This window comes from Delphinus delphis, chromosome 2 (assembly GCF_949987515.2).
Source record: "Delphinus delphis chromosome 2, mDelDel1.2, whole genome shotgun sequence".
In the NCBI taxonomy this organism is placed as follows: domain Eukaryota; kingdom Metazoa; phylum Chordata; class Mammalia; order Artiodactyla; family Delphinidae; genus Delphinus; species Delphinus delphis.
The window spans coordinates 144,265,708-144,291,578 of record NC_082684.1 but is presented as its reverse complement, the minus strand read 5'-3'; the positions used below and the strand labels follow the sequence as shown (position 1 = coordinate 144,291,578).

The following is a 25,871-nucleotide window of genomic DNA, read 5'->3' as shown; positions in this document are numbered from 1 at the left end:
TTAATGACAAATTATCTACTGAAGAATACTTTTCATTCAAAATATATTCCTTACCTATTTCCAAGAAGACCTGCAGCAACATAAGGTAAATAGTCATACATGGTTCATGTCTTGGGTCACGCTGTTGCTGCCCACATGGCACACAGCAAACATGACCCAAACTGACATTACTGGATTAAAGGAGGATATTGGCTTCCTAGATACATTTTTAAAAGAACAATAGTAAATAAACACTAGCCAGGTGTGCTTTGGAGATACTGGAGCAGTTTAGAATGGCCACCTGGGTTAGTTCTTTGGCTCTTTTTCAGTAAAATGTACTAACGGGGCACTTCGGGTAGAGAGGAAGAGGTGGAATTGGTTGACTTCTTGAGTCTTGGTGTTGTGAATAGGTTGAATGCTAAATAAGTGCCCTAAATTTTGGCCAGCTCCACAAGAAATCCACATGGCTCGTGGGTGTGGTTTGTAAGTGTAGAAAAGGCCCACCCCACCTTCTCTCAGCCCACTGACTCCCCGGAGTAGGCAGGTTTTGTCAGCCTTAGGGGGAGGAGTGTGATTTCTGCTGATGACTACAAGATTGGGAGACACTATGAGGAAAGAAAACGAGCAAAAGAGAACAAGAGAGGAAAAGGTTTAACTCTGCCTTCAGGTCTAGTTTTCCCCGGTGAGCACTTGGTCATCTAGTGGAAGTTGTCTCTGCAAAGGGAGCTAGAAATCAAGCAAACAGAAATCCATAAAAAAAGTTTTGCATAAACTAAAAAGTTGCACTTAATCACCAACATGTCTCTTTGATCTCTGAGAAAGGAAGGGAAATGGGGCTGAAAAGAATTTTTCTCTAGGTCATGGGAAGCTTTAGAGAAAAAGTACAAGTGTTGGGTACTTTTCTGAACTAGAGTGATCACATGTGTTGTCAGCAGAGAAGCCACTTGTCCTGGCACAAAGAGCAGGTTCTACAAGGAGGCTTCCAACTGAGCTTCAACCTCAGTCTTTTTTCCTCAGACTGTATCTGGTCTGCAGGGAGGCCTTTTATACTGGGTGGATGGTAACAGATGGTTGCTGCCTGGGCTCTCCAAGTCCTTCAACATTCCCAGACAGCCTTTACTCTCAGTACGCAGATAGGAAAAATGGTGCCCCATGTCACTTCCTGTGGAAAACCCAGTGTCCTCCCTGAAAACTTCCATGAATTCTTGGGGGCATTGGTTGGTTCTGATGACCTTTTGCCCTGTCCAATACATCATGGTTAGGAGCACAGTCCTCTGACTAAGACCTGGGATCAAATCCTGGTTCTGTCTCCTTTATTTTTACTATGTAACATTGGGAAAATTGCTTGGCTTTTCCCAGCCTCAATTTCCTCATCCATAAAATGCAGATAATAATACTTCCCCTTCAGGGTGATCATAAGTTAATGGGATAATGATGAAGTAATACAGGAAAAGCACTTAGCACAGAAGTTGGCACAAAGCACACACCAAATAGATGGTAGCTGGTATTTGTATTCCTTTACTCACATTACCCTAAACAGATGAGTAAAGATAGTTAACGTTTCATACAGCCTTTATTCCAAAGTCTATGACAACGATTCCCAAGGAGCTCCTTTCAACTTTAAAATTTTTTCAGGAGCTCTATAGGATAGAAACTGTTCTTTTAGTATCCATTAATTCTGAAAATACTGAAACAGAAAGGTAGATACAAGACATGTTAATTTTTTCCTTCTTTGGATAACGTTGATGTGCACAGGGAATCACAGACCTCTTGCGATAATTAGAAGGTTCCCAGGTGATCCCTGGCTCCAGGGTGCATGCATTTGCCAACATTTTGCTAAGTAATCCCTAACCTTCGCTAACTGCTTTTCTGAAAGGGCTCAGTTTTTACATACTCACTGAACAAATATTTTGAGTGCCTGTTTTGCACTCTGTTCTGTGCTCAGAACATCTTGGCTTTCACTTTAAAGGAGGTAGTATATGCAAAGGGGATTTGAGAAGGCTCAAATGAAATAAAATCTGTGGACTCATTATCCTCTCTCCTCATCTCCAGCATTTCATTGTGTCCATTAATCAGCCTGTCATAGGGTTCATGGCTCAGTTGGGAACTTCCCAGCAGTCCCAAGTGGTGTGTCTTAGAAATTACACCGCCCACTTTTTACATCTTACCCTCAAATTAACTTCTTCCCTTGAAAAAGCATTTTACGCAGGATTTTTTCCTGCTTGTTTATAGATATTTTAATTTTTTTCGTAAGTATTGTTTGAGCACGGAATACAAAGAAGCATGAGAGCCCTGGTGAACATTACAGCCTTGGTGGGGTGCCACGAGGCAAGGTGAAATGAAATGACATTGTAAAGACATGGCACAATAAGCAGAAGAGAACTCTTGAGGGCTTCAGTTGCCAGAGAGAGCCCTAGCGGAAAGGTAGCATTTTAGCTCAGGGTTAAGAATAGATCGGTTTTGATTGGGAAACATGCAGAAAAGATATTCTGCTGGTAGGTATAGCATGAGCAGGTGTGCAGAGGTGGAAATGAGTGTCATGAGCTCAAAGGACTCAAAGTCACTGGCTGATGCAGAGACTTATGCTAAAGAACCCTGGGCAGAAAGTAGCTGGGGATTGTGAGGCAAGGCCCTGAGTACCAGGTTAAGGGGCAATTCGGTATGCTGGCAATTCCTGAGCAACGGGGGTGGGAGAGTATGTATGTTGTGCTTCATCTGGCATGGTCACTGAGTGGGGAGACACTGGAAGTGGAGACCCTGGTCAGGGGCCACAGAAGACGACTCCGGAGATTTGGGAATGATTGACTATGGGCAGCCAAGAGAGAGAAGAGGAAGGAATACCAAAAGATTCCAGAATGTATGGCCTGGGTGACTGGGAATGACTGGGGGTACCTCACTCACCAATCAATCTTTTATAGGAGTTCTGCCTTTCAAATGTCTTTCTTCCTTTTCCACTGAAATTCTTTCTCCCACTCCTGCCATGCAAGGAACCTGATAACAACGGTATTTACCCCCTTCTCTTTTCTAGTGTTGCTTTACTACCAAAAGCACTAAAATCTTGCCATCTATGCAACGACCTATCTTTCAAGAGTAATCACAAATACGCAAAACACCTTGAAGTTCTCGTCAGTTTCTCACTTCCCCTCTCGCCCCAAAATTTTGATCTCATGTTTGGAATGAAATAGTAGCTATTTCTAATATCTGTCATAGATGTGTTTTCGCCCCATTTTTATTGCCAGGCAGTGCATTAATGGTTAAGTTCATGAGTCCCTTTGTTTCAATTTATTTACCCTGAATTGGGGCTTTCCTTTTGAGTTTATACCAAAGGCAATAATATCCTGCATCTATTATTGTCCTTTGTTGTTTAAATAGTGCCTTCATTGAGGTTATCCCATTTGAACCTTCACTGAACAATCCTATGAAACAAGTCTGGCAGGTATTATTTTTTAAGAAATGAGCAAGCTTAGGCTGAGAAGTAACATGTTCATTTACACAGACACCAAGTGTCATAACTGGAAATAACATGTAGGATCTGGTTATTTAATTACGTCCAGTATACTAGATGCTGTTAAAAGGCAAATAAGTTGATTACACAATCGTAAGCATCTTACAAAATTGGGAAAACCAGGCATTAATATGTGAACAGTTGAATTACATCCTGTGGTTAAGTGCTCCGCTAGACAGCAATACAAGCAAGGAGCAGAAGGTACATGATTAATTACCATGTCATAATGTGATGCACAAATAAGGGAGGACTGCCTACAAAACAGAAGACATTTGCAAACGATATATCTGATAAGGGGTTAATATCCCAAATATGCAAAGAACTCATATAACTCAACATCAAAGAAACAAATGTGTATAGGACCTGAACAGACATTTTTTCAAAGAAGACATACAGATGGTCAGCAGGCACATGAAGAGATGCTCAACAACACTAATCATCAAAGAAATGCAAATCAAAACCACAATGAGGTGTCACCACACACCTGTTAGAATGGCTATCATCAAAAAGACAACAAATAACAAGTGTTGGCAGGTATGTGGAGAAAAGGGAACTTTCATGCACTGTTGGTGGGAATGTAAATTGGTGCAGCCACTATAGAAAACAGGATGGAGGTTTCCCCCCAAATTAAAAATAAAACTACCACATGATCCAGCAATTCCATTCCTGGGTATTTATCCGAAGAAAATAGAAACACTAATTTGAAAAGTTATATGTATCCCTATGTTCACTGCAGCATTATTTACAATAGCCAAGATATGGAAGCAACCTAAGAGTCCATCAATAGATCAATGGATAAAGAAGATGTGGTATGTATATACAATGGAATACTACTCAACCATAAAAAGAATGAAATCTTGCCATTTGTGACAATATGGATGGACCTCGAGGGTATTATGCTAGGTAAAATAAGTCAGAGAATTTAAAATCAAAATACATAAACAAATGTAACAAATAGAAACAGACTCACAGATATAGAGAACAAACAGGTGGTTGCCAAATGGGAGGGCGGTGGAGGGATGAGTGAAATAGGTGAGGGAAATTAAGAGGTACAAACTTCCAGTTACAAAATGAGTCACAGGGATGAAAAGTACAGCATGGGGAACACAGTAATACTGTAATAAGTTTGTATGGTGACAGATGGTAACTAGACTTGTGGTGATCATTTTGTAATGTATGAAAATAGTGAATCGTGTTTTAGGTCAATCATACTTTAATAAATAAATAAATATTTTTAAAGTTACTGGGGAGAAATAAGCCAAAATGTTTATAATGTCTGTTCATAGGTAAAGGCATTGTGATTGGGTTTTTTCTTTATATTTTTATATATTCCTCATATTCTCTATAAGGAGCCTACACAGGATTTTTGGTCTTAAATAATAAACATTTCTAAAAGCTTAAAAAAAATAAGGGAGGATTGTGTCCATTCCTGGGCTCCGTGCTTAAAAGGGGTGCTAACAACCTAGAGCTTATCCAGGTGACACTCACTGGGAATCTGAGGAGCCCTAGGGATCAAAGGCGAAGGGACAAACATCCAGCAGAAAAGAACTCAGGGAGGACCTTTTGCTCCCTCTACTTAATGGAGTGCCTGGTGTATAAAACAGGCTTCTTCTCTGAGGTCCCAAGAGTAAGCCAGGAACTAATGAACAGAAGTTACGGGAAAAAAGGACTCCAACTTCATATAAGGAAGGACTCACCAACCACTGGAACACCAAAAATATTTAGAACAAGCTACCTGATGTGGTAATGAGCTCCCTATTCCTAAAGGTAACCAACATGGGCCAAGTTAATGCCTATTAAAGATGTTGTAATTTGTGTGCTATTGAGTTCAGAACCAAAGCAGTGCTATGGCTGAGAGGTAGCATGATGCAGGGTTTAAGAACGCAGGCTCTGAAGGCTGTACAGTGCTCACCCTTGGAACTCAGCCAAGCCACACAGAGACCATTTGTAGATGTGTTGGCCAACCCACCAGCTGAGGCATCAGCTGACAGCTGACATCAACCACTAGACATGTGACTGTGTGAGCCTTCAGATAATTCCAGTCTTTCAAGTTTTGAACCACCACGTTTGATACCAAATGGAGCAGACGTAAGATGCTCTACCAAACCTTGCCCAAATGATAGATTCACAAGCAAAATAAATGTTACCATTTTAAACCACTAAGTTTGGGAGTAGTTAGTTTCGTAGCACTGAATAACCGGAACACAATGTTTATGTGATCTTCTGAATTGCCATTGATCTTCAAGGCCACCTACAGGTACTGAGTCAAGTAGAAGGAGATATTATTTGCAGAAAGGAGCTCAGGTGTCTTGGGCTAATGAGAGAAGAGAAGGCTTGATGAAACTATTGGGAGAATATAAATGAGAAATGAACGAAGACTTCTGGGGGCACAGTGAAGACTAGATCCATGGCTTTGTAATACCCTCCCTCCCCTACATGGTTTTGTGATTTTTTTTACCTACCTGGAGAAGGTAGGTGCTGGATCCTGACAAGAAGGTGGAAGAGACTTTGACGGTCTGTTGATGGCATGCATATGGATGGTGGATTTGGGAAACACAACACCCAAGGAAACAGAATAAAACAGGATAGACTAGCATATTGTTGCCTGTTGGCATGTAAAGGAATCTTAGAGATTGTTTTCTAGATAAGGAAATCTAGATCAGGCACCTGGAGAACAACTAAGTATTAACTGTTCAGTACAGACAGTACAAGTGAATTTCAGAGAAAAGAGGTTAGGTTTAGTGAGAAGAATATGAAAGGGTGATGGGTCCAAAAAAAGATTTCTAGATAGGGAGACCTGAAAAATTGAGACAGGTTGGCTCTTTCTGTGTCTAAGAAAGGGGAAAGTATGGCAGTTCTTAAAGGTTAGAGCACAGAATCATGCTGGAAATTCTATCAGTAACACCATAAACAACAGTTCTCTCATTTTTTTAAGGAAAAAAATTACAGTGGGCACAGAGAAGAAGGAAACCAGAGTGGATGACCAATTCCCTAGCAATCAGACCATGATAACATTAGAATATCCCAGATCTGCTTCCCTGGTGCTGTGAATGCAGCTGGGATGAAGCAGGCAAGGAAAGATACTAGCAGGCAATTACCTGTCTTCCTCATTGATTTTCGGGCTGTATGAATGTATTTAAAAATTAAGAAGCAGTGATGTCAAGTTGGGCTGAAATCCTCTGAGTAACAATTTCTGACTAGGGTAACTTACCTTGTTCATTTCTCCATCTGCTCCTTTCTTGCAGTGCACAGCATCAGTTATCCTCTCTAGAAAAGAACAAAAAAGCAATTTCAACATCTAGGGTAGAAGAGGAGAGTATTAATCACAATGAAGTTTGATAGGACAGAAGCCTCCCCAGGTCCACTCAGGCCATTTAAAGCTTTTACACCCCCTGTAGACTATCACAAGTGCATGAACATCAGACCATAAAAGAGGGAAGAAGCTTATGTGGAAAGTAGTAATAGCTCAGGACTGGCCAGTGTCTGGATGTGTCTCCTCTTACCCCCGGTTGTCTAAATCAGGTCATCTCAGCTGTCAGGAGTGTTTTTCTCCTTTTTTCAGAAGATGCTACCAAAATGCCAGTTAGCTTGGAAGTTGTGCCAGGTGCATTTAATTGGCTATAAATTAAAAAGAAAGACACAGTGTGGTTTTTGTGTTTTTTTTACATCTTTATTAGAGTATAATTGCTTTACAATGGTGTGTTAGTTTCTGTTTATAACAAAGTGAATCAGTTATACATATACATATGTTCCCATATCTCTTCCCTCTTGCGTCTCCCTCCCTCCCACCCCCCCATCCCACCCCTCCACGCGGTCACAAAGCACCGAGCTGATCTCCCTGTGCTATGCAGCTGCTTCCCACTAGCTATCTACCTTACGTTTAGTAGTGTATATATGTCCATGCCTCTCTCTTGCTTTGTCACAGCTTACCCTTCCCCCTCCCCATATCCTCAAGTCCATTCTCTAGTAGGTCTGTGTCTTTATTCCTGTCTTACCCCTAGGTTCTTCATGACATTTTTTTTCTTAAATTCCATATATATGTGTTAGCATACGGTATTCTGACAGTTATTATAACAGATAGGGATCCTAGAAAAAAATAATGTCAAGCCTAGGTGAAATTGGTAGGCTGTGAAACGAACCCAAGGGATTTTTTTTCTTTTTGGAAAGGGAAAAGGGAACATGTTCCTGCTGCAACTTTATTTAGCTCTCAGTACAGGGTCTGGAGTCTGTGATTAACGTCAAAGACAGCCCTGTGCGTGTGATATGCAGCCCCTGTGCTCCCCTTGAGATGTCAAGTCCTACTTCTCCTTACTGTCTATCAGGTAGAGCTAAATCAATATATCTTAGAATCAGGGACTGGAGTGGATGTTAAAAGATCATCTAGGTAATTTCTCTGCCTTCAGGGAGGAGTAAACCAAAATCGTTCTATATGTATTAAATATCCATTATTTCTAAATTGTATTTCTCTGAAGGACTCCACAAATGGGTCCCAAGGGAGCTATTTAGAATTAATTCATCACTATCAGGAAATGACTTATGTGCAACTTCTCATATTTCAGGTTCAGACTTCCTTTCTCATTCTTTTGTGAAGGGACACAAGAGCTGGTTATTACCTTCCTGATAAGAAGTCTTCACATTCTTAATCTCTTGTTCCTTAAATACGTTTGTTTCTGAAACCTTTCTTCATATGCCCTTAAATAATATCCATTACTTGATGCTGAGCCCTCCCTCCAGTTGGTTGCTCTTCTTTAGTTATAAAACCCAAAACAGAACCTGTATTCTACAAAAAGTTGTGGCTACTTGACATCTAAGAGCAATGATCTAATGATCCTGCAGCCCAGAACTTATTCCTCCAGGACCACACTGGCTCTTTCAACCACAGAGTGACAAAGGCTGATGGTGATTCGTTGTCCTGTTGTTTTCCTACCAAACTTGTATGTGACTGTTTCATCTTTTCCAATAACCCTCCCTCACCAAATGTTCCTTTCTTCCCCCCTTACTTCTTCCTGCCCTTCCTTCCTTCCTTCCTTCCTTTTGAGGTATAATTGACATACACCATTATATTAGTTTCAGTTTTACAACATAATGATTTGATATTTATATATATTATGAAATGATTACCAAATCACTTGGTTTATAAATTCATACAACATTTTAACACTGTGCAGTCTTAACAAAACTCATCCATAAGCCAGATGCAGCCTTGGGACCATCATTTTGCTACCTGTGCACAGCTGGAAGATTATCATTTGATTTGCACGAGGCCTATGGCAGTCCAAGCCATGAGTGTGCTTGAAAAATGCTTCTTGTTACTCTGACTTTCCATTGTCTTTGACAGTGGCCATCTTCACTTACTTGTTGAGTTCCCTTTCATTCCAGGTCCTTGGATGTGGCTGTGTTGCCCAAGCTGTCCTCAGCCGAGGACGTCATGGAGGAATCATCACTATCAATATTGGACTTTCAATGGCAATAGTAATGGCCATTTATGTCGCTGGAGGTGTCTCTGGTAAGTAATAGAAATAATAATAATAACAGCTACTATTAACTCAACCATTCCAATGTACTAGTGCAGTTCTGGGTACTCTACAGACCTTAATTTTTTTAGATCTCAACAGTCCTGCAAGAATATGTATTTGATTCTATTTTTATAGATGACAAAATTTAAATGGCCAGCAAATGCTAAGTGAGTGGCACAAAGGCAACACTTAGCAAAAGACAGAGATGAGGGTTGGAACTCAGAACTGACTGATTCCTAAATCTGGTTACGGAATAGTATTCTTCATCGATCAATAGAGTCTTTTACTAGCTCTTCCCCATGCTTGGAAACTACTTCCCAGATATGCTGTGAATAGCCCAGTGAATATCACTCCAACAGAGGCAATTCCCTGGACCTTTATCCACAGCAATCAGGGAGAGCCTAGGTCATTTGCAAAATAGCTAGTGTGTTCATGGAGCTGCAGGGCTAGTCAGAAGGTCTTGGTCCAATTCTGTTCTGAGTGGTAGGCTAATTAGAAGCCATTCTCAAGGTTCTGAGGAGCAAAATGAAATGATATTTAATACAGCCTGGGACCTTAGGAAGGAACTGTGGAAATGATCCACTTCCCAAAGGCTTGCAGAATCCTCAGCAGCCTTGTCTGGGGGCTCAGAGAACTAAGGCAAGACTGTTGGTGATAACGGAAGAAGGGACCCCCTGCATGCTGGGCACTGTACTGGGTGCTGTACATACTTTATCTCCTCTCACTTCTATAGCAGCACTCTGAGGCTGGTATTATTGTCCATTCTACAGAGAAAACTGGAGCTCCAAGGGATTGAGTAAATTGCCAGAAGTCCCACAGCTGGCAAAGAGACAGATCAAAGATTTGACCCAGGTCTATACGACAGCAAAGCACAGGTCCCCATTATTATACAACATTTCCAGCGGTCTACTATGGGAAGGACAGTACAGGCAGGGCCTATGGGCAGTACGGTGCAGCTGGAGGATCCTGCAGTTGAGCTGGCTGGACTGGTGACAAGTGCTGCCACTGGAGCGCTAAAGAATGATTGCCCAGACCCCCACGGAGCATCCACGGGCTGGGCACTTGGAACAGTCATTTGCTAGCTGTCAGCCTTTCCATATCACAGGCCGACTCAGATCCTGGGGCAGACCAGGTTACAGATTCCCATACATGTGGTTTGTTTGGCCCGAGCAGTGTTTCTGTTCAAACTCTTGCCGAGCCTTTGCTGTGATCCCAGCACTGTACTACCTACCTAAGACACAAGAATAACCAGGGGAACACCAATGAATGTGCCAAGGCTTAATTACAGTTGCAGGCCTTGACACCAGACACACAACACACTCCTGGCTTCAAATAAGCATGCAGGATGCTCCACTGCCTCCCCTCACGCTCCCAACTACATTCACACAGGTGTTGTTTCCACAAACCATGCAATATAAATGTAGGCATGTTTTCAGCGATTTTTTTAAGGTGGAGATGTGGTTTTGCAGTATTTCACCTGCATAACACCCTGAATTAAACTTCATCAAATATTTACTTAGGATAAATTGGTCCCAGACCCTACCAATGTAGCTAACACCCTTTACCACCAGCACTGTCAATGTCTGCTTGCATCCACTGATATATTTGGAGTCACGATAGGAGGAGAAGGGACAGGGACCAGCAGGAAGGGGGAAGAGGGAGTAAAGGATGGTGTGGAGTCTTCCCATCCGGCCTTTAGACTGGGATTAAGCCCCTGCGCTCAGAGTAAGGGCCAGAACTGATGGGACTGTTTTCACTAGAGGCTGCTTCTGGGTGAGGCTTGGGAGCTGTCCACATTGTTTATGAGAGACTGTGAGATCTCAAAATGCAAGGAGAGCAGTTTCTGAGCCTGGCTGATATAAGGTAGCACTGAGTTGGAAAAGGAGCTTATCTCCCCATCTCTGTTTGGAAATGATATTCAAGCTCCCTGAGAACTGGGGGGGGAACGTGCACAGACAACACACTGGCCCACTGATGACATCAGTGCAGACTCAGTATTGGCTTCAGCAGCCCAGGAACAGGAGAGGAAGACTACATAGGGGAGATGACTTTCTCACAGTGGCTGCAGCTAACATGCTGGTTTGTGGGCATATGTGAGGCCCTCTTTGGGAATTCCAAAACTAACCAATGTATATTAGGCATAAACATAAATGGGATCCCACTTTGTGGTCCAGACTGGTAAGGTCAGCTGACATCTGGTTGTGGAACATGAAGCATTACTTTACTGCATGGCAGTTACCACACCCTGCTCCCTTGTGAACTTGCCAGTAGTCTGGCAATCCAATCTGGCCAATCAGAACTCATAATGCCCTAATTATGCACCATCCCCCACAAAGCGTTTACACTGCCAGCTTGTACCTAGACTATGGCGGTTGTTTTTGATGTCGTTTTTTTTATAAGCAATAAAAATTCACTGAAAAATCAAAATAGCTTTGCTTAATGACAAATAAAATGTTAAGATGATCTCTATCACAGATCATCTGTGGGTGGTGGGCAGGAGACTCATCTAGGACAGAACCTTGAAAGAGCTCACCTTGCTCATGTAAGACTTTCATCTCAGGCCTCGGGGAATCCAGCTATCCCCCTGGGCTCTTTATGTGAATAATCTGATCGTCACAACCACCTTGGCAGGGCCAAGATGTGAGTGTGGCCTTCTCTGACTCTTGCACTCATGTTCTTTCCACTACACTGCTCTGCTTTGTCCTTCGGGTAAGCCAAGTGATCATGCATCTCTGCAAGGAGAAACTCTCCTCGTTGCTTTGCAAAGCACCCTCCTGGGCACACCCTCTCTGACTCCCAAACAACTTTCCCTCTGTAGATCTTTGTAGTCTGAGCTATCTGAATAAAGACCTCTGACTATTTCTTCAACTTTCATATCTTTTTTTTTCTTCAATTTTTAAAATTGAAGTAGAGTTGATTTACAATGTTGTGCCGGTCTCTGCTGCACAGCAAAGTGACTCAGTTATACACATAGAGACATTCTTTTTTTACATTCTTTTCCGTTATGGTTTATCCCAGGAGATTGGATATAGCTCCCCATGCTATACATTAGGACTTGCTGTTCATCCATTCTGAATGTAATAGTTGGCATCTACCAGCCCCAAACTCCCAGTCCATCCCTCTCCCTCCCCACTTCCCCCTTGGCAACCACCAGTCTGTTCTCTATGTCTATGAGTCTGTTTCTGCTTTGTAGATAGGTTCATTTGTGCCATATTTTAGATTCCACATACATCAACTTTCATATCTTGAAAACCTACTAAGTGCCTTGCAGCATGTCAAGGTCAAGGTGAACAATAGTTCCTGCCTCAGGGTGCTTTTGAGGGGCTAAAAGCATAAACCTACCTACAGCAAGTCTTATTTTGAAAGAGGAGCTTGCTAAACAGTAACTGTCCCATTGGTGGACTCACCTGAGGGGAGACATTTTTGATTGGAGGTGATTTCTTACGTCCCCTTGTCCTTTCACAATGGGTTCCTCCAGGCTGGCTGGGTGGCGGCTACCCTCCAACCAGCTCTGGGAGAAGAGGAACAGGGCTGGCTCCAGGAACTTTCCACTGCCCTGGGTGCTCCCCTCTTCTAACCCCTGTTTCCAGCTTCCCTAGGAAGCTGTACTCCTGCCAGTCTCCAAAATTATGACTCTCTTAGATTTAAAAGTAAAACAAAACAGGTGATATGTGTGTAAGGCTTCAGGAAGTCACCTGTGCTTTGATATATTGGCATTTTCTTGTTCATATTAGCCCCAGAGTGGCAGAGGCAGGTGAAGAAAGGACCCTCACGGTGTAGTCAGCAGTCAGAACCCCTCCCCACTGCAAGCCCACTTTGGCTTAGAGACTCAGGAAAAGCATAGCTTTCTTCACGGACTGGGGAGAGGAGGGAAGGCTTCCCAAAACAAGCTCACCAATAGGTTCTGTGGGGAGTCAAATGGCAAAGTGTCATCACCATCATCATCATCATCACTCCTTTGTTTACAACTATTTCCACAACCCAGAGGTCCACATTTCAGCGTGGTCACATTGACAGTTACTCTAATTCCCCCCTCCACACTAAATGTCATTGGCACTCTTCATATGAGTGTCCTTCATCCCTAGGAATCAAGCCCATATGCTCAAAGATGACCTTTGAAAATTTTTTCCCTGCTTTCTAAGGCAGAGAAACCTTTATAAACTTGGTGAAGAAGGTCTAGAAAAGAACATAGGCCCAAGAGTTCAAATAAACCTGAATTTGAATCCTAGACCTACCACTTATTAGCCATGTGACCTTAAAATTTTACTTTACTTCTGTGCCTCAGTTTCCTCAGCAGTTAACTGGACTAGTACCCACCTCACCGGGTTCTTAGGAGGATCAAGTGCATGTAATACACCTATGACAGCATCTGGCAAGTGTTCAATATGCATTGTTGTTACTGTTGTTACTAGCAAAGCCAGCCGGGGATATCAGTAACCTACCCCAGAGCAAGCCCCTCTACCTGACCTTGCAACTGGGTTAGAATCAAAGAGGCTGATTTCTCTAGTCAGAGTTTAGGCTGGAGTGGAGGAGGAAGTGTTGCTCCATTTGTGTGTGTGAGATATACATCGTTTATGCAGAGAAACTACAGAAAATCCACTCAGACACTGTGACTACCTCAAAATAAACTGAGCCCCTTACCTCAGTGAGAGGCACAGCCCACAAAGGAAGGGCCATTTCCCCTTAAAGAGATATCTCTTTTGAGTCCTAAGATTGTTTCTACATCCTCTGGACATGGACTTAGAAATGACTGGACATAGATTTAAATCTTACAAGTATAAGTATATTGACTAACAAATATACTGAAGTTAACTGTTTATATCAATCTCTTTGGGGTTATTGCTTTATAGTTAGGCAAAACCCAGTAGATAGATGATACAGAGAGATGAGAGAGATGAGAGAGAGAGCGAGAAAATGAGCCACTTGAGTACAAGTTTCTTTATATATTTGACTTTCTTTTGAGAAAGCTAAACTTCCTAAACAGTGTCTAATGAGGCCATGAGGATTATTAGTCCTCTCTTCCTCTCCACTCAAACACACATACACACAGACAGACACACACACACACACACACACACCTCTGTCTCCTCACATACAGTTCCTCACACCTAGAAGACTGAATTCTGCCTGCAGTCCCTAGATAAGGTTTCCTTCACAATAATTCTCCCTGGCCTGCCCTCTGACTTTCCTAATCACCTTATCTTCCTTGCAGGTGGCCACATCAACCCAGCTGTGACTTTTGCAATGTGTCTTTTTGGACGGACGAAGTGGTTCAAATTCCCCTTTTATGTGGGGGCCCAGCTCTTGGGAGCCTTTTTAGGGGCTGCAACCCTCTTTGGCATTTATTATGGTGAGTAGGACCCCTGAGTCCAGAGATTAGGGAGAACTGGCTATAAGTTGAAAGTCAGAATTACTTGGTAGGAAGAGGTGAGATGAGGTAAGAACAGAAAACGTTCTCCACTTGACACACAGTTCTAAGAGTCCTAAGTTCTAAATAATGGGGCCAACATTATCATCAGGGCACGTTCAGGAAGCCTCTTAGTGAAAATGGTCACAACTTAAATGGAGGGCAGAACTTAAAGGAAGTATATTTTTAGACCCAACCAGCACTACACTGTGAACAATGCCAAAGTAAGCAATAGGCCACTGGCTTCTCCATGGCTTTCTCTGATTTGGCTGGGAAGGGGGCCGTTGACTTGTGGCAAGGAGAATGATGAGTAAGTACTTAAAGAAGGAATCTGGAACAAAGTCTTTGAAGGAAGAAGCATAGCAGAGAAATGGGCTGGGTGGGGAACCTCTTCTCCCTTCCATCCAGTAGCCAGGGCTTCCATTCTGCAACAGTCCTGGGGGAACCACAGTACTGACGATCAAAGACCCAGACTTTAGTTCCATGTGAACTATGTATGTAGCTGTGTGACTTCAGTAAGTCATCTGACCTTATTGGTCTCAGTTTCCTCCTCTGGAAAATAAAGGAATTGAACTAGTAGGTGACTTCTTAGGCCCTTCAAACTAAAAAATCTTGGGGTTCCATAAAATCAAGTGTTAAAGTAGTTCCTACTCTCTAACCCAAGGTAAGTCTTAATACTTTATGACTCTCAAACTGAAGCCCTTAGGAACTAGAATTTATGAGCCAAGCCTGAGAGGTACATTGTGGAAAGGGACCTCTTCCCACAGAGTATCCTAAGAATTAGAGTGTAAGAAGACTAAAGAATTACTCAAGACCCGACCAGAAACCTAGAGCACCAGCTGCTGTGGCCAGAGAGGCCCGGGGGTGGTGCTGGCTATGTCGGGGACTGCTGTGTTCCTTGTTCTAAGGGCATCTTCACTGTACCTTGATGCCCTCAAATTCTGGACCGCTATTAGGGGTTACTGAGAACCCTCTGGGAATCATGAGCTCTGCATAGAGCAAGTCCAAGCTTCACTTTCACTTTTAGTCAATCTTGAAAATTCCAAGAATTCCCCTCAAAGAAAAATGGTTCCCAAGACCCACTGGATAAGGATTTGGCTCAAACGTGGAGTGAACCATCAAGGGCAGCCGGGGCTTTCTCTCTCTGACCCGCTATCCTGGGAGTTCTCTGGGTATCTCTAAAGCTACCATACTGTGAAGTGAAAAGAGGAAAATGATATGGATCTTCCTAGCTGAACCTGAGGGTTCGCCTGTACTTGTTCAGCACAAGACCTGGCATAGGCCTACGTCCCCCCCTGCCCAGAGGATGCTAACATGCCAGAGCTCTGTCTTCCATAGATGCATTTCTGTCTTTTGCTGGTGGAAAACTGCTCGTCGTGGGAGAAAACGCAACAGCACACATTTTCGCAACATACCCAGCTCCGTATCTGTCTCTGGTGAATGCATTTGCAGACCAAGTAAGTGTACGTTCAACAAAGACCTAACTTTCGTGAAAAGACATAATCTAATAAGGGGGATGCATAGGAACATTACAGGCCTATCAGAAAAGAAAGGCTATGTTTCCAAAGTCAGAGGTCCCTACGCATAACCCAAGCTTTGTTGACAAATTTCTGCCCTTGCCAAAGTGGATACCACTACGGGTTTCCTGCCTCCTCTTTAATACATACACTTCTTCCACATCAGTCAAGCTTCAGAGAAAAGTGCATGACTGGACATTTCAACCCCTGTAGGGGCAAATGGGGTTTGTTCCACCTAACTGTCTCTTTTGTGCACGTGATCTAAACGTAGAGGCCTCAAGAAAAGACACTGTGATCTCAGTTCAAGGACTGTGAAGTGTAGTAGTTGAGATTAGAGTATCCCAGGTCTTCTGTGTCTCCCCACGTGCATAGGTTTATCCAGACTCTCTAGGCAGCTAGAAGTGTCTCTGCCTTAATGACATTTAAACAAGCTGCATCCAAGCATCTGTCGTGTAGCCAATAGCACAACTATTCTGGTCTAAAATCACTTGTCTGGTTCTCGTCCTGATTCTTCTGCTTATGAGCTGTGTGCCCTTGGGCAAGTTTCTTAACCTCCTTCTATCTACATTTCCTCATCTGTAAACTGTGAATAAATAGGATTTATCTCACCGATTGGTGTGAAGTTCTAATGAGAAAAAGCATACGAAGTACCTGGCACATAATAAGTGTCTGGTAAATAGAAGCTATGATTTAGCTGTTAAAGTAAAATAATAGTTTGGAAATTTTAGAAACTAGAGAGTGGGGAAAACACCCACCGTACCACACCACTTCAGAATACCTGCTCTCATTGTTTGTATAATCTCTTACAACTTGTTTTTATGTTGTTTTCAAGTATAAAATATAATGCACATATTTTTCTTAATATCATAAGCATTTAAAAATGTTACCAGATAGCTCTTATATTTGTTTTTTTGTTTTGTTTTGTTTTTGCGGTACGCGGGCCTCTCACTGTTGTGGCCTCTCCCGCTGCGGAGCACAGGCTCCGGACGCACAGGCTCAGCGGCCATGGCTCACGGGCCCAGCCGCTCTGCGGCATGTGGGATCTTCCCGGACCGGGGCATGAACCCGTGTCCCCTGCATCGGCAGGCGGACTCTCAACCACTGCACCACCAGGGAAGCCCTTGTATTTGTTTTTGATGGCTGTATAATAGACTATAGAATGGGCACTTCATAATATAGTTAGCCCTTTCCCTATTGATGGGGACTCCAGTTTTTCAATACTATAAATGATGTTTAACTATTTATTTACATATTTGCTTTATGATGTTTCCATATTTTAGATTATTTCCATGATGTGGTTCTCAAAATATCCAACTGGGCCAAATTCAGTACATAATCTTACGGATTATTTTTAATGCAGGTTGCTAAATTACTGATAAATTGCCTTTCAAAAGTGTAGTATGTGCTTAGTTTAATTAGGAAAGCCTGAGAGAAGTGGTATCAGTTCCCTAACACTTGGTATTGTTTGCACTTTTTTTCATTGTCAATCAGTTTTTCCCTCTTGTTTCTTAAATCTATTTTTCTTTTATGAATTTTCTTTCCATTTCCTTTGCCCATTCATCTATTGATGTCTCACATTGCTTTTCTCACCACTTTGAATGAGCCCCTTTGTTCATTTTTCCAGCCTGTAGCTTGCTCTCCATTTAGCTGGTAGTAGCTCAGCAGGATAGTGTAGTAAAGATAACAGTCTCTAGAGCTGAACTCTCTGGATCCACACCTGCCTGTCACTGACTGTGTCACCTTGGGCAGGTAACTAATCTGTAAAGGAGAATGATATCAGCACCCATGTCTAGGATTGCTGCGATAAGGGTCTGGCACAGAGTGCTCAACCAGCATACGTTACTTATTACTAGGTTTGTTTTTAATGAGAGTGGGTGAATTTTGAGGTGGGCAAGGGGGAAGAATATAAGCTAAATCCCTTGTATATTTTCTCCCTCCCCCAGGTAGTGGCCACCATGTTTCTCCTCATTGTCATCTTTGCCATTTTTGACTCAAGAAACTTGGGAGTCCCCAAAGGCCTACAGCCCATTGTCATTGGCTTCCTGATTGTTGTCATTTCTTCCTCTCTGGGAATGAACAGTGGCTGTGCCATGAACCCAGCTCGAGACCTGAGTCCCAGACTTTTCACTGCCTTGGCAGGTTGGGGGTTTGAGGTCTTCACGTAAGTAACAACGGTCAGGGAGGAGGGAGGAAGATTCACACTGTGCCTCAATGGGGAGGGCTGTGCTTTGACCTGGAGATCCAAGAGAGTGCAGATGGGAGGGTGAGGTTAAGCGCATCCTCATCATAAGTGTGGAACGTATCACTGGTGATTTATGATACGGGGTGTGTGTGTGTGTGTGTGTGTAGGAAAGAGAGAGAGAGAGAGAAGGGGGAGGGAGACAAAGAGATAGACACAGAGACATAATAAGAGACAGAGAGGGACAGAGAGACAGAGAAAGATAGAGAGGCTCTAGATAGTTTCAAAGAGATAGGTTTGTCATATATAATAATGATTTCTCAACTGGTATATGGCTTTATGTGACTATTTTGGATGTAGAACTTGTCTACGTATTCACTTTGTGACAAAGGGGTAGAATTTCTATCTTCTGATACTACTATAGGGCTCTTTCTAGGAGACCATGCTAGCTTCGCTTCATTCATTCATTCAACAGATCTACCTTAATCACCACTTATGCTGTGGTCACTGTGCTAGGCAAGGAAATTTCAAAATCAGATAAGACACTGGCCTTGAGCAATGTAACAAGTGCTCTGGTAACCCCTGAAACAAAGTGCTAAGGGAACACAGATGAGGGAGTGGCTACCTCTACCCGGGGAAGCTGGGGGACGCACCACAGAAGAAGTGAGCGCTGAGCTTATTCTTTTTTTCTTTTTCTTTGGCCATGCCATGTGGCTTGCGGGGTCTTAGTTCCCCAATCAGAGATCAAACCCTTGCTCTCGGCAGTGAGAGCGCGGAGTCCTAATCACTGGTCCTTGAATTCTTGAAGCATAAGAAATTCCTAGCGGAACAGGCATCAAAGAGAGCCTGTGCACAGGAAGTGGCAAGACCCCGTGCCTTACACCTCAGAATGTGCTGATGAAACATGCCAACTGCTGGTACCAAGCTCCCAGGACAAACTTTTCCCGTTAATTCCTTCCCACCGTCCCCCCCTAAAGTCATGGTGGCCAGTCCCCAACCACTCATCACATCTCTCTCTGGGAAAGGCACCCACCTTTGTTCCCCAGGAAACAGGGCTCTAACATGGAGAAAGAGAAGCAGGGAAAACATGTGTGAGCAAATTTTACTTTAATGTCTGCTGTGGGAACAAAACACTTGAGTGTCCCTAATGCTGACCTATATATAGCTGTACACAAGTGATGAATTCATTTAAGAGTTTGGGTTGCCTTCACCATCATGAAACACAAGCTACTGAAATCACTGACACCATTCTGATAACCACCACAGACAGCATTAGAGCTGCTATAGCGTAAGCATCATGAGGACAGAGACCTTGACCATGTTTTCACTGCTGTGTCTGCTGTGACTAGGATGTGGTCTGGCACATAGAAAGCCTCAATAAAAGCTATTGAATAAAAGTATGGATAAATGCTATGTGACACACATGTCCTAGGAGATGAGGGATAAAAAAGAATCAAGAAACATTCCCTATCTTTAAGAAACAAACAATGCAGTGAATTTATAGAGCAGTGGTTCTCAGCCAGAGGTGATATTGCCCTCAGGGACATTTGGCAATGCCTGGAGACACTTTGGGTTGTCACAGCTGGGGAGGGTGGGGTCAGATGTTGTCACCAGCATCTAGTGGGTAGAGGCCAGTAGAGGGATACTGCTAAGCATCTTACAGTATCCAGGACAGATCGCCACAACTAAGAATTATTCAGCCAAATACGCTAAGAGTGCCACAGTTGAGGAGCTCTCTTCCAGAATGATCATACTAGAACGTGAAAAGGTTGAACAAAATGCCAACTAGGAAGATCATTTGTATTCTTCCCATGTACTGTCAAAAGCATACGTTAAAGATCTCCTTATTTCCAAAGCCCAGAATTGGCCCATGAGTTTCCTTTAATCCCAATTTCCTGAGGTTCACTCCAGGAGACCACTGCCCCTACCATCAAGACACCTCTGTGAGCTTCACACAGACCCCGAGAACAAAGGTGCTCCACAGTGATGTGACCTCTGTTTGAGCCCTGCTTGGTGATTCACCCAAAGTTCTAAGAGTGATGGTGGTTCTAAAGAGGTAGAGATCTTGCCTCTTTTCTTTGCTTTGTTGAGTATATGGCAGGAGACCATGTCTGTGGGAGAATGCTGAAATCACCTAATGCCAAACTCTGAGCACCATGTCCCTTGTTAGCATCAGGGTCTTTTCCCCTCATTCATGCATTCATTCATCCATGCAGCTACCTGATTTCTTATTCAAGGCCCTGTGCTAAAGATGCCCCTCACCGTTGTTGCCCTTCACTGCTTTATTTACATTCTATTTCAGAGTAGTGAGCATAGGCTCTTACACAGGTTGGAGCTGTCAAGTGCCATTAAAGAGATTTGACTAATTAACTCCAAGAGTTGAGAGAAGGTTTGTAGCTCCAAATTTGAGAATTATGGGGGTGGAAGTAGGGGCATTTTGTAGTATTTGGACATGCTTAAACAGCAGACAGAGAGGATATTTCAGGCAGAGAGGATTCTGTATCCCAAGACAGAATGTTAAAATAACACATGATCTAGTTTAGTTGGAAGGGTGCATGAAGAAGCTTGGAAGGGCAATTGTTTCAGACCATTAGAGGACCTAGATTCCCAGAATGAGACTTTGGGGTTTTTGCTGCTCCCTCTTCTGTAGATTATAGGAAGCAACAAAAGATTTAGGGCAGAAGTTTGACACGTTTAGAACTTCAATTTAGCAAAATTGATCCGACATTATTATATAGAACAGAATAAAGATGAGTAGAGGGGGCAGAAACCAGTTAGGAAATAGCTAGACTAACTGATAATCCTCAACCAAAAAGTTCCCAAGGAAACCGCTGAGGGATAACAGGACTCCAAAGTGTCCCTAAAGTGCCCCATCCTTTCAGGGTTCTACATCCAAGCTAAGCATCTCCGGGGACTTTCTAGTTTGGATCCACACCCAAGGTCTCAGATAAAACCGACACTGCCTTGGATCCTCACTTGCCCCTGTATGGCACGGAGTGAGGATGACAGCGGGAGTGGGGCTCCAGCAGGTCTGACAAGGGCAAGACAGACCCTGGCTGACTCTTGCTTTTCCCTTAAGTATTAGGATGTAAGCGAGTGGTCTTCACTAATTCACTTTAAAGTGTTGATAACTTAGTGGATGAAGGATCTCAGGGGTATTGTTAATTTTTAAAATAGTTTAACCAAAGGAATGAATCCCTCATGATGGTACCGTAAGCAATTAACACAGACATATTTCTGGCATCCCCCAAATCACAGTGTGCAAATAACCTTGTTTACCTGTGAGGCCAGGCAGGGAACCGTATCAGAGCTCCTCCATTTAAGCCTTGTGACCCTGGTGCAACACATCCAGCTCAAGAGGGTCCAGCCAGTGAAAGGAGGACATGTGTGCTGGCAGATATCTTGGACCCTAATCTGTTAAATGACAGTAAGAGATGTGCCACAAACCAGTGATGGAAGAAAGGAAGTGATGGACCAAATAAGGTGGCTTAAACTTGCTTCATGTGCTTACCTGAAGAGAAGGCTCCTAGTTCTTTAAAGCTCAGGTGCCTCTCAAAGAAAATTCCACCTGGATTTGGAGGCATGGGAAAGGGCGCTGTGAGAACAGCTGAATGCAGTGACCTCGTTCCAGTGCAGTAAGAGTGACATCTGCTGGCCACTGTGCTTAATGACGGTGCTCTTCCCCGGAGCCTGCGTTTATGCTCTAAGACTTATTATCTTATTGTGAGCCTGCATTGATGATCTAAGATTCAGGATCTAAGAGAGTGCTTGGATGATGCAGGTGGAAGGGACCACTGTTCAGATGGAAGAATGAAGCTCAGAGATGAGGAGACTTTGCCCAAAGACCATCTGGACCCTCCTGAGATTAGAACTAAATCTCATGAATTCTAGGACAGGCCCCGTTTTGTGCTTATTTCCTTTATTACCCTTTCTAATAAAAAACTGATACAAAAAAAAGGTCCCATGGAAATATGTATAGTTGTTAGGAATAAAACTAAAAATAGCAGCCATGAATCCTTCCCCCAAATAGAACACTGTGAAATTCCCATGCGTAGTTGTGTTCCTCCTGTTTCCTCTGCCTCCTCTGCATTACTCTGAATTTTTTGTTCATAATTATCCTGCTTTTAAAAAGTTTTATCTCAAACGTACATATCCTTAAACAACAAATTGTATAGTTTTACTTGCTTCTGACCACTCATGGTCCTTTCTACGGAATTATTTAAGTGGATTTTCTATCTCCAAAAGAGATGGTGACAATTCGCAAAGGCACCTGCTTTCTCTCAGAACTATACCTCCAATACAATGTGCTGACATTGAGGATTTCTGGAGGGGAGAGGGAAACATGGCAGAAAGTCCTTATCAGAGAGTAAGTTTAAGTAAGCTGTGACCTCAAAATATAAGTACTGAATTCAATATATTTAGTAGGTAATTCATATCTCTACCTTTGATTTTTTTTAATTCACTTATTGGCAAATGTTTCCTGATTGTTTATTTTGTAAGTGCCCTCATATACCAATCATGTCCAGGAATCTCTCCACATCTCCCAACCATTCGCAATCCCCAGGACTCATTATTTCAGGATGAGGGGAAGGCAACTCCCGAATAATCAACCTGAACTTTACCTAAATGCCCTCAATTGTAGCCATGGGTTCGGGGACTATATTTTCTGAAAGGAAAATAAATGGGACATTTCTCTCACAAGTACTAATAGGACAATGGAATAGATCATCTGAAATCAGGTATACTGCAAAATCTAGGATGATGGTTGCCAAGCTACAGTGAGTGCCCTTATACTTAGCTCTTGTTCATTTAAAAGGGAGTCATGAGCATGAGAAATGACTAGCTGGTTAGTGAATAACTAGCAGTAATACCAGGAAGAAGGCCAAGTGGTGTATCACTAATTTCTTTGTTTGATTTCAGAGCTGGAAATAACTTCTGGTGGATTCCTGTAGTGGGCCCTTTTGTTGGTGCTATGGCTGGAGGCCTCATCTATGTTCTTGTCATTGAAATCCACCACCCGGATCCTAACCCAGACTGCGAGGAAGAACAGCCAGAGGACAAACCAGAGAAACATGAACTTAATGTGCTAATGTAACAGCATGCTCAGCTCCGGGTTTACAATTGGCTACCTACTGGGCTTTACACTTCACAAAGCACTTTCACACATATCATCTAATTTAATCCTTATAGTCACTGTCTGGGGTAAATATCATGCTGCTCATCTTTCAAATAAGAAAACAAAATCTCAGGGAAGTTGAGTTGCCTAAGATCACATGGAAAGTTGAACATCACTGAATGCATCCTATACCTTTCAGAAGATTAGTAATTGGATGAAAACCTTGGCCAGCCCCTCCTGGCCGGCCAGAAGTGGGACTGGCAGCTGCCAGAACATGTACACCTTCTGGGCATCATTCTTTTGGATCCTAAGTTACGAAGACCGCCACTGTCTGGTTTTATTCCCACTGTTACTGAAGCACTAACAAAGGAAAGAGGTAGCCATTAGATCATACTTTTCATCTGCTGAAGAACATTATCAGAGGCCTCCCTTCCTAGGCCACGCTTAGTCTTGTTAAGCCTTGATCTTCCTTCCCTGCCAATTCTAACACTGTACATTCCAGGAATTTCCTCTTGGTCAGGCTCCTCTCTGTCACTTTGGTCAAAAAAGTCTGTGAGTTACAAGCACCAGAGAAACTGCTCTACATCGAGTGATGCACCTTCAGTCAAACTGTTATAAAGCTCAGAATTCCCAGAGTTATCCAGTTTCTCAACTGCTTTGTGATGATAACAAAACAGAAAGCACATGTGAATGTCTCCAGGGGCCTATAATAGACTGTAATAGATTGATATATGGATTTTTTTATTTCTCTGAAACTACTTGGCATTTCCTATTTGAAATAAATTTGGGGTGAGGTTTTATTTTGGAGTTTTAATAAGTATTAAGATTGCTAAGTACACTTAGTTCAGAGGTTGTCTGTCCTGTCTACAAATTGAGATCTCTGGGGAGCTTTTTAAAAAATGCTAATGCTCAGTTGGTCATTGGTAAACATCTCAGGTGATTCTAATGTGCAGCCAGTGTTGAGAACACTGACCTGGTTAAAGTACATGGGTATCCTTAAGAACCATGTCTAGTGGTGACCGGGTAATTCCTGGTAGGATTCTCAGTTTGGGGATCCTCAGGGATTAGAGAGCAGTGGTTCTCAGTAGGGGACAGTTTGCTCCTTCACAGTCCTACCTACTACCTCTGCAAGGGGACGTTTGGCTATGTCTGGGGACATTTTTGGTTGTCACAACTGGGGTAGGAGCATTTCTAGCACCTAGTGGGTAGAAGTCAGAGATGCTGCTAACCATCCTACCATGCACAGGACAGCCCTCCCCTGCAGTAAAGAAGTATCCATCCCCAAATGTCTATAGTGCGGAGGTTAAGAGACCCTGGATTCAAGAGGAGAGGAGTAAGAGAAGACACTGAAATCCTGTGCCCTGATCCAAGTTCTTTCAAAAGCAGAGATGCCAGATGAGCCAGGGGCAGACCCGGGGGATGGATTATACTTCTTAGAGAAAGAAGTAATCCCAAATTCGAGTTTTCAGGTTGGATTGTGGAATCTGTGATCCACGCAGGTGCTCTTAAACACTACCTGGTGATTAATGACTAGAATTATGAAGAGGAAATGTACACTTATGGAAATCAACCCCAGGAAGGTTTTTCTAAATGGAAAAAAAAAGTCCTCTGGTTCAAGGTGCTTACACTCAAATCCTCCCCCTTCCCCAGTTTACAAGTGGGTTTGCCTGGGTCAGGTTCTTATCCAAGAGAATTTCTATAGGGTTGAATGACACGTGTCAGAAGTCAGTTAGAGCCAAATACATACCTTTAAAAAATAGATTCTTTAGGAGGTAGAATTGCAACATCTTCCCTCCTCTCTTCCTTGTCAATCACAAAACGTAATAGAAGCATTTATTTTAAAGTCAAAGACGGAATATCTCTATGATTCCCCAACCAGTTGAGATCTCAGAGCATGCCAAAGGTTGTAGGACTTTTCTAACCTTTAAGAGCCAAAGTTAACACTCAGCTGTTGAACAGAATATGTGGGGTAAAAATGTTACATTTATAAATCCGATCTTTAAGATATAAACTATTATTTCCTTTAAATTGCTTACACACACACACACACACACACACACACACACACACACACTTGCCTTATTTAAAGGTATGTCAGTGTTCAAAAATGTCATCATGGAAAAAGAATTACAACTTCCAGTTACAGAGAATGGTTTACAAGTTTTGTTTAGCCACAGAACCTATTGTTCAAATAAAATTTTATATGGTATCCACAAGTAAACCAGAGCTGCTATAAATAGAAAGAGGGCAGGGAAGAGGATGTGAGTTTCATCCTGCCTGTGATATCATCTCACACCCCCCCCCCCCAATGCAGCCACTGAAGGGTCTCTGAAGAGAAGCTCTGTGTGTGTCGTGGGGGACACCAATTGAAAACCATTGATAAAGAATTTGGGACAAGTTGTTGCTAAAAATTTTTATAAAAGTTTCAAGTGTAGAACCTACAAAAAGCGATGTTAATTCAATCTCAGGTAATTTGTCAAAGACTTCTTGGTAAGTGTATTTAGATAAGTTAAACAGAATTACTCAACCTACCAAATATCACCCACAAAGAAATTTTTTATACCAAGTTGTTTATCAATTCTCAAACTGAGAATTTAAGTTCTCTGAGACAACATGTTTACTTATCACAGTATATGGAGAGAAACAGTGGTA

General features: G+C 42.6%; 1 protein-coding gene across 1 annotated transcript in view; it reads left to right on the top strand.

Moving 5' to 3' along the window:
• Positions 1-24,158, top strand: part of AQP9 (aquaporin 9) — a 34,324-nt gene extending 10,166 nt beyond the window's left edge. The window contains exons 2-6 of the mRNA XM_060005893.1: positions 8,864-8,990; positions 14,213-14,350; positions 15,746-15,864; positions 17,868-18,085; positions 23,024-24,158. Of these exons, the coding sequence (XP_059861876.1) occupies positions 8,864-8,990; positions 14,213-14,350; positions 15,746-15,864; positions 17,868-18,085; positions 23,024-23,198 (777 nt within the window). The 3' untranslated portion in view covers positions 23,199-24,158. The remainder of the gene's footprint in view (positions 1-8,863; positions 8,991-14,212; positions 14,351-15,745; positions 15,865-17,867; positions 18,086-23,023) is intronic.
• The last annotated feature ends 1,713 nt before the right edge of the window (positions 24,159-25,871 follow it).